This window comes from Solanum pennellii, chromosome 5 (genome assembly GCF_001406875.1).
Source record: "Solanum pennellii chromosome 5, SPENNV200".
NCBI lineage: Eukaryota > Viridiplantae > Streptophyta > Magnoliopsida > Solanales > Solanaceae > Solanum > Solanum pennellii.
Window position 1 is genome coordinate 3,462,646 of NC_028641.1, and position 9,490 is coordinate 3,472,135.

General features: G+C 35.4%; 1 protein-coding gene and 1 pseudogene across 1 annotated transcript; both read right to left on the bottom strand.

Moving 5' to 3' along the window:
• Nucleotides 1-795: 795 nt before the first annotated feature.
• Nucleotides 796-3,579, bottom strand: LOC107019816 (rust resistance kinase Lr10-like). The gene is made up of 3 exons (XM_015220187.2): nt 2,721-3,579; nt 2,394-2,492; nt 796-2,043 (listed from the first exon to the last, which is right to left on the bottom strand). The coding sequence occupies exons 1-3, from the start codon at nt 3,433-3,435 to the stop codon at nt 938-940; spliced, it is 1,920 nt and encodes a 639-aa protein (XP_015075673.1). The 5' UTR covers nt 3,436-3,579; the 3' UTR covers nt 796-937.
• Nucleotides 3,580-4,326: 747 nt separating this feature from the next.
• LOC107019808 lies at nt 4,327-7,978 on the bottom strand (annotated as a pseudogene).
• Between the last annotated feature and the right edge of the window lie 1,512 nt (nt 7,979-9,490).

Consider the following 9,490-nt stretch of genomic DNA (forward strand, 5'->3'; position numbering starts at 1 on the left):
GGTTGGGGGTGGGGATGGGGGTGGGGGTGGGGTATTTCCTCATGTGCATATGCAAGTTTGCTTGAAATAAAGATAGTAACAATGGCAAATAAAAAGATACTAGTAATATTTTTGTTAATAGCCATTATTTCTTTTAATTCCCTCTATACTTTCCTATTTTTTTCTATGAGAAAAGTTAAAAAGAGGGAATAAAAAGATAATATGAGAATGATAGGAGGGAAAAGGTGGTTTTTATAGGTGAAAAAATGATAATATTTTTGCTAAAAATTAGGTTTTGGTATAGAGTATTTAGTGGATTGTCCATTAAAAATTCTAAATGTAAGAGAAGGGATGTCCACCCAAAAGTCTATTGTGGTAAAGAGAGAAATAAGGAAGGAAAAAGAAAAAGGGAAATTATGATTTTTTTTTACGGGTTTAAATGTTATATATATTGATCGTATAAAAAATATTTATTAAGTTACGTCATTTTATGAGTTAGCACAAGTTCACATGGTACTTGCGCTTTTGCACTCAATGATGAAATAGCCCAAGAGACAAATCTGTGAAGTCTGTTGAGCCATGTTATTGGCTTGGACCATGTCAAAGGTTGCGAAATGCGGAATACGAACCTAATGTTCTTCAACTTTTTCCTGACTATAGCAGGAGCTTAATACATCGAACTATACCGTATATCTTGGCCCCCATTTTATTTTATTTTTTGACATAAAATGAAGTGATATGTGGATGCAATTGAAGTTTGAAACTGCATTTTCTTCAGTAACAACTTAGATTCATAACACATTTTCCTTTACTATCTTATATTGATAATAAAGTCTATTATTGTGCACATTTGATGTCACTTAAAATATCAAAATCAACAACAATTTAGCTGAAATTTCATAACAAAGTGAGACTATACAATAATACAAATGATAGCTTACATATCAGCAAATAAAGGCTAGGCCAGTTCTACCACTAATGAATTTACCTCTGATCTTGAGGGAGAAAATAGAAAAGGTTTGGGAGGCATTTGCAAAGAGTCTAGTTTCCCTTCTAACATTTCAACAACCTTGCTCATCGATGGTCGATTTGAGGGATCAGTCTGTATGCACCATAAACTCGCTATCACCATCTTTCTTGCACATTCGTTCTCCTCCTCATTCATTATCCCGATTAGTTGAAGCTCTTCTTCTAGTTCAAGTCGTTGATAAAGCCAATGTGGAAAGTAGATTTCACTCGTGCGATCAACTCCTACATCAACATTTTTTCTTCCTCCAACCATCTCTAGGACCATCATTCCATAGCTATAGACGTCAGACTTGTGAGAGACACCTCCCAAGTTTCTGCAAACAATTTCCGGAGCAATATAACCTATAGTACCTCGTGGACCTAACATTGACACGACACTCTCCTTTTTTATGCATAGTTTGGCAAGACCAAAGTCGGAGATATTTGGACAAAAATCCTCATCAAGTAGGATATTATGAGGCTTTATATCAAAATGCAAAATCCGAGTGTTACAACCACGGTGCAAGTACTCCAATCCTCTAGCAATGCCTAGTGCGATTTTGTATAATATTGGCCAACTTAATTGGCGAACATTGTCGGATCTTTTTTCATAGATAAACTTTTCAAGAGATCCATTAGGCATGAACTCATATACAAGAGCTCTTTTCTGTCCCTCAAAACAGAATCCCACAAGGCTCACAATGTTAACATGTGATGTTCTGCTAATACTTGCCACCTCGTTAACGAAATCTTCACCACTGCCTTTTAGTTCATTCAGGACCTTCACTGCCACTTCACTCCCATTACGCAAACTTCCTCTGTATACATTACCAAATCCTCCATGGCCTAGTTTGTTTCTGAAGCGATCGGTGATTCTTTTGATGTCTGTATAATTGTATCTGTTTGGAGCATATGATCCATAGTTCTTTAAGAATTCTTCAACTTTTTGGTGATCCTCAGCATTAGATTCCCAAAACCTGAGGTATTTGTACCACAAAATCTTTTTTCTGAAGCAGAAGAGTAAAATCAACAGTCCAACAGTAAACAAACTTGCCCCTGTGTGAAAAAGATGAAGTCATGCCCCATCAGAGACTACAGCAACAACAACATAATAGCCAATGTAATCCCACAAAGTAGGGTCTGGGTAGGGTAGGTGTAAGTAGACCTTACTCTACACCATGGACCTTCGGCACGAGAAAAAAAACAGTTGGGAAAAGGAAATAACAAAAAATGAAGAAACCATGGCAAAACACTACAGAAAGCATGATCAAACATCCTAAACAATAGCTACAGCATAAAATATGACAATCGAAGCACAACAGTAAAAGAAATCTAGCAACTAGATACAGGATTATTGCTATGCTACTAATAGGAAAGGATAATCGAGAACATCTGCAAACCAATACCTGTGGCCACCATCAACCAGATTATCCGAAGGTAACCCTTTTTTGATGTTCCAGCTGTTACAGTGCTAGCATTTGCAATACCAATACTTTTAATAACATCTGCAACACCAAAGCTTGTGAGTTTCAGATTATAAAACTTTTCTCCGATTAAGCGAAAAAGTCTGATAATGATAGAAGGAGAAAAAGATTTTAATTTGGAATGGAGGCAAGTTTTCCCCCACATGGCTCCGCCCCTGGCCCTAACCCCAGTTTTGCTCCCACATGGCTCTGCCCCTGCCTTACCCCAGTTCTAAAACAGTGGATAAGTACATATATGGAGATGTCTACCTTTATGACAAGAAAATTTGTTGGTTTTATTAGTCTGGCATTGACCTCCACCATAATGACATTTGTTACATTCCTCAGAGAATTTCCATTCTACTAGAATTTCAGGACCTAACACGTCGAACAAATCACCATGAGTTGCCTGAATTGGCAATCTGATAAGTGAACAGTTGGTAGGAAGATTGTCTGCTCCTATGTATTCATCATCATATCGGGAAAGGTTGTAGAATATGCTAAAGCCTTCACAGCCGGTGTACATATTATAACCAGCAAAATGATCGTTCTTCTTCTGCGTAATGTTACGGGTATTATTACTGGTACTGATGCATTTGTAGAAGCTTTTAATATTAATCATATGGAAAGACATAAAAGAAGAGTATGGAAGGGAGAAATTTTTGTTAAAAGTCTGGCACTTGTGTTGCGTCAACGTTGTTTGAAGCTTCGTGTCCCCAAGCCAAACTGATGAATTATGCATCTCTAAAGCATAGTACCAATCTCCCTCAGAAAGCAGTCGGATTCTCGGATATGGTTTAGCATCACAACCAGATAAGAACATTATTCCACATTCAGGTTGTGTAGAAAGAGAGAAAGGAAAGCTCAGGTCAGTAAAATTTCCACATGAAAATGACTTTGGACAAGTTGAATCATTTCTGCCCTTTGCCTGAACTAAGATCAGGAGAAGTGATAGGAGAAAGCTTACATATGAAGTGATAGCCATATTTAATATCTCGAGAAGAGGAAGACTAGATTATGAACTCATTTGTTCACTACACTTGACATTTAAAAGCATAGTATATTTGGAAAATTTGTGAGAAACGTGTATATTGGTGTAAAGACTTGAAGTTTTGCATCATTATTTAGACTTAGTCGTCAAGCCTAGTGAAGAGACAACTGTCACTTTTTTTTACTGAGTTTTATCGCCATTGTTCCTTTTACCTACCTGAACTATATATATCACTCTCTTTGTATTAAAACACACCATGATGCACAGTTCGCTAAACAGGCCAATTCAACATCGAAGGTATGTTTTAGTGCAGATGGAGTGATAGTTTAGGTAGGTAAAAGTGAACAATGGATAGTTGAGATATGAAACTCGCGAAAAGGTGATAAGAGTTAATGGGAAAAAACACACCTATATCAAAGTCTATTCTAACATTATTGGGAGTGGAAAAGTCTCAGAATTATAAATAGATATTTCCAACATCTAAAGGACTTTTCTCCTCTACTTGTGCATCCTTTTCTCTTTTTTCTTCGTTTAGTCACAATCATTTTCCAAGTAGGACACTATATACAATTCTATTCTAACATTTTTAGACATAAAATGCTAGAGAGACAAGAATTGAACTTAGAGACTTAATTTTCTTCACTATACACTGAAATTCCAATAACATTTTGCTTCATAGTCTTTATATACAAAATAAGTTATCTGAGAACAAATTTTATTTGACAGAACCTACATAGTATGCTTCTGATGCCAATGTTCAATAAAACATTCAACTAAGAAATGAACCTACATAACTGTTGACATTCTTGGGAATGATGTACTAGTTAATCGTTTTCGTTCCATAGCATACTCGATTAAAGGAGTTTTTTTTTTCAAGAAGAGAGATCTCAAACTTAAAGGACAGAGAACTCTTCTTCCTCAAGAAATTTTGAAGAATAGGGAATTCAAGTCTTTTTAATATTTAACTTCCATGTAGTAATATTACATCCTTGACAACTAATGAAAATCACAAAATGAAATTGAAAGCTATGGTTGAACACTTGAACTAAACCTTTCTTCTCTTTGCTAGTTAAGTACCAACAAGTACTTAGTTAACTAAACTGTCTTGCATTTCTTTCAAACCATTTTCTGCAAAACGATTTTCTTGAGCTTGGGGGCTATCAGGAACAACCTCTCTACTCCACAAAGGCGGATGCAAGTTTTGCATACACCCTACCCTTCTCACACCCCATTTGTGGGACTATACTGGATATGTTGTTGTTGTTGTTGTTGCCAGTTCTATTGTTGATGAATCTACCTCTGATCTTGAGGGAGAATATAGGTAAGGCTTGGGAGGCATTTGCAAATAGTCTAGTTTCCCTTCTAACATTTCCACAACCTTGCTCATCGATGGTCGATTTGCCGGATCAGTCTGTATACACCATAAACTTGCTATCACCATTTTTTTTGCACATTCATTCTCCTCTTCATTCATTATCCCCATTAGTTGAAGCTCTTCGTCTAGTTCAATTCGTCGATACAGCCAATGTGGAAAGTAGATTTCACTCGCGATCAACTCCAACATCAACATTTTTTCTTCCTCCAACCATCTCTAGGACCATCATTCCATAGCTATATACATCAGATTTGTGAGAGACACCTCCCAAATTTCTGCAAACAATTTCTGGAGCAATATAACCTATAGTACCTCGTGGACCTAACATTGACACAATACTCTCCTTTTTTATGCATATTTGGCAAGACCAAAGTCGGAGATCTTTGGACAAAAGTCCTTATCAAGTTGGATATTGTGAGGCTTTATATCAAAATGCAGAATCCGAGTGTTACAGCGACGGTGCAAGTATTCCAATCCTCGAGCAATGCCTAGTGAGATTTCATATAATATTGGCCAGCCTAATTGGCGAACTCCGTCAGATCTTTCCTCATAGATAAACTTTTCAAGAGATCCATTTGGCATGAATTCATAAATAAGAGCTCTTTTGTGACCCTCAAAACAAAATCCCACAAGGCTCACGATGTTAACATGTGATGTCCTGCTAATACTTGCTACCTCATTAATGAAATCTTCACCATTACCTTTTAGTTCATTCAGGACCTTCACTGCCACTTGACTCCCGTTAGGCAAACTTCCTCTGTATACATTACCAAATCCTCCTTGGCCTAGTTTGTTTTTGAAGTGACTGGTAATTCGTTTGATGTCTGTATAGCTGTATCTTTTTGGAGCATATGACCCAGAGTTCTTCAGAAATGCTTCAATATTTCTGTGATCCTCAGCTATAGATTCCCAAAACCTGAGATTTTTGTGCCAGAAAATCTTTTTTCTCAAGCAGAAGAGCAAAATCACAACTCCGATGCAAGAGAAAACTGCAAATGTGGGGGGAAAATGGAAAGTCATGCACCGGAAAGAGCCTGGTTTTGAGGAAGCACAGGGATTACAACATTTGCAAAACATATATTAAAATAATTCTAAGTTAGATCAAGGCATTACGAGATTTTTGTGCAAGTCTAATTACAGATATTAGACATGTACCTGAGCCTAGAATCAGTCCCAAGTTTCTTTTTGCTTCTGCAAATACACAGAAACGAAAGATTAATAAGTCACAATAAGAGTGAAAGCAATTCACTTCCGTTCTCGTTGAAATATTAAACATCTTGGAATCAACCAACCAACACACATCTAAATCCATACCAAAAATGAAACCAGACATACACAAGCAACTGACAAGCTTCTTATATCCAATACCTTTGCAGCAAAAGAAGTTGTTTTCGATGTCACTCTGGTATCGCCCTTCTCTATGAGATAGTTGGAATAGTTTAAAGACAATTCCCAATCTAATGTGAAACTAGGAGTCAATAGATCAAACAAATCAGAAGAATTTGGTTCTGAAGGTGAATGATGAATTTGCAGGAAGATTGCTAGCTAGAATACTACGTCTTTGATCAGTTCTTGGTTTATCACACTATAAGCTACAGGCATCACGACTCAAGTAGTTCTTATAACTTTGAAATAAATATCAATCCGCTTACTGTTATTTGTGCATTTGAATGTACAAAGTAATATGTTGTTGACTCAAAATAGAACACGAGGTGGGAAAAGATAACTTATGGTTCCAATTCTGCCACAACGAACTCTGAAGTTTCACCTTGTTGGTGTTCGATTCCTCATCTTGTAATCCCCTCTCCCATTTCCCCTTTGCCTACCACCAATTTTTATATTTATCTTCTTTTCTTAAAAAAAAAAAAAGTTGGCTGTGCAAAATTTTGCGGTTAACACATAATCCAAATGCTTAATGCAGCTGTATCTTGATGCCTAGATCATCAAACGATACTTTTTTGTGCACTTGGTAATCACAAGAAAAGAACCTAAAGCACAGTGCCTAATCATAAGATAAGGTTCTTAATAATTATACTGGAAAATTAACTGCTAGATAGGGGCTTACTGGTAGGTTGGCAACGCGAAGCATGAGGCCTGTCAGTGCAGAAACATTTGAATTGATAATTGATAACATCAAATCCGCAACGTCCCCCACTTTCTGTACACTCACTGCAGTCACTTGATATCCAGCTCAATCTAAACCCCCTTCTCAGTAAGACTTGATAGTCAATAACTCGATTACTCCCCTCATTTCCAAGCAGTTCTACTGGTATTATTACATGATCTTTACACCCTTGTAATGCAGACTCAAAGCTCTCATCATTAGCAAACATTGCAAGACCCCGATCATTCCCATTTTCTCCACCACAACCAAAACTAATCATGTGCTTTGAAAGATTCTGGAATATCGAACCATTACACTTCGACAACAAGTATATTTCCAATTCCTTAACAAACTTAAAAGGGCGATTATCGAGTGACACGTTCTTGATATCAGAAACACATCCATTCCTTACACTACTGTTAAAGACTGAATTTTTAAGCTGAAAAGTATGATCTTGATATCTAATATCTTCAACTATGTACTCATTTCCAGTAATACGTACAACAGGAAACCCTTGTTCGCTACAATTTAGCCCAAATCCAGGGTATCCACAGTAAGATTCTTGAACATCTTCAATATAAAATGGAAAGCTTATTCTTGGACCATATCTACAATTTACTGATTTATTACATACTACAAACTGTGGATCAACAACAGCACAACATTTATCTATTTGCAAAATGAAACAAAAAACACAAAGGTTTAACAATGCTATCAAGATATACCTTTTTTCTTGGTTCATCTTTAAGCTTAAACAACTGAAAAATATACTACTACACAAGTAGATAATGAAAAATATACCAAAGAGGAGGGGTTTCTTGGATTTTACCTTCATAAGTTGACTTCATTTTATCTACATATTCTATACAACTCTGTATCTACCAAAATTGAATTTTTCAAGATTAAACTTTACTGGGGTCAAGCTTCTTTCTCTTTTTTTTACAAGCATAGCGCATATGCAACTTGCGTATATCTTGACTAATTTCACGTGATATCTATCATCTCCTATTAGCAACAAGTACAAAATAACTCTACCGGGGTCAAGTTTTTAATGAAGAAGTTGCAATTATTGACCAATAATCTATTTGACTAAGCTTGAAAATGTAATAAAAATGTATGCTTTTGAGACATAGTCCATATTCACACAGGATAAAGAAAAAGCACAATCCATAAATATACTCTTAACTTGACGTCAATTGACAAATTTTGACTTTGGGTGTACAGAAGTAGACACTTAAACTTGTATAAAATTGAGCAAATGAACACGATCGTCTTACGTGGCACCCTACATGACAATTTTGTATCTTACATGGCATCGCATCCTACGTGTATTATGTCATGTAGGACACTTGTGTCTACTTGTTCAATTTTATAATATATTAATTCAGAATCAAATGAAAATTTGCTTGTAGTAGAGAGAAACAATTGCAAGAAAACCAACATTGTGCTGAGGGAGAGGAAACACCAATGCATTGCTTGCTGAAATTCTTGATTCCACTTCATTGTCGTAAAAACTCAGAATTCAAAAAATTCAAATCATGATATCACTTTTTTTTTTTTTTGATAAATGAATTTGTCTCGAGTTTTAAATACGAATTCAAATTAGTCTGACTAATGAATTTCGGTGCTCAATGGTTACATAACAACTTTATAATATATATCATTGCAAGTGGACTGTATCATTTATTTAGATGATGGACTTGTGGAACAAATAGGCCCAGACATGTAGGGCCCAAATCTACATCTTTAACAGCCTTTTAAGAGTTAATGGAATCAACAATAGGCAGAAGTGGAAAATATGTAATAGTGTTAATAGTAAAAAAAAAAAAAAAATTGTTAAGAAAAACCAATTTTCTACCAAGATTTTGAACTATGCAATCATCTCTTGATACCATATCTCATCTAAAAATTTAAGCTGTTAGAAAAAAACGTACTTTTATTAGTTAATTATATTCTCGGCAAAAAGATCCATACTACTATATATTTCTTAGTGATATTACCATAGAAGACGTTATCGCCAGATCATATTTGTGCATTACGAATATGTTGCAACAGATGCAATGATAATGGTATATTACTCAGCTCCTTCCTTTCGTACCTAGAAGATCGGTAAAATATAACACAAAAAAATCAACACATGAAGTCTTCAATTTGAAAGATCGTCTTCTTCCATTTAAGTTGTAAATAATTATTAAAGATCGTTTTCTCGATAATGCATCGTACAAACATCATATATTGCCAAATAATGGACTATAATTTAAGGGTATAGAAACTAGGTAGATGTCAATTTTGTTATATAAATGTTTCTACCCGTTTGGCCATAGATTTTACAAGTAAAACTTGGGAAAGAACTTGGCAAATTTTGTTTGTCCATACACTTTTTCATTATTTGGCAAATTTTTTTGGCAAATATTTCAAATTCCCAAATACTAATTTTTTCTAGTATTTGGGAAAATTTCATTATTTGGAAAGTTTTAGAAATTCAATTTTTACACCTAACTTATATATTTTACAAAAATAACCGATTTATTAACACCAACCAATTCAATTAGCTCCCCATCTGCCAACTA

Coding starts and splice junctions, on each gene's coding strand:
- LOC107019816 (XM_015220187.2), bottom strand. CDS start 3,435: ATGGCTATCACTTCATATGTAAGCTTTCTCCTATCACTTCTCCTGATC. Junction 2,493..2,720: donor CAAATTTTCTTGTCATAAAG/GTAGACATCTCC, acceptor TTGGTGTTGCAG/ATGTTATTAAAAGTATTGGT. Junction 2,044..2,393: donor CTGGTTGATGGTGGCCACAG/GTATTGGTTTGC, acceptor TTTTTCACACAG/GGGCAAGTTTGTTTACTGTT.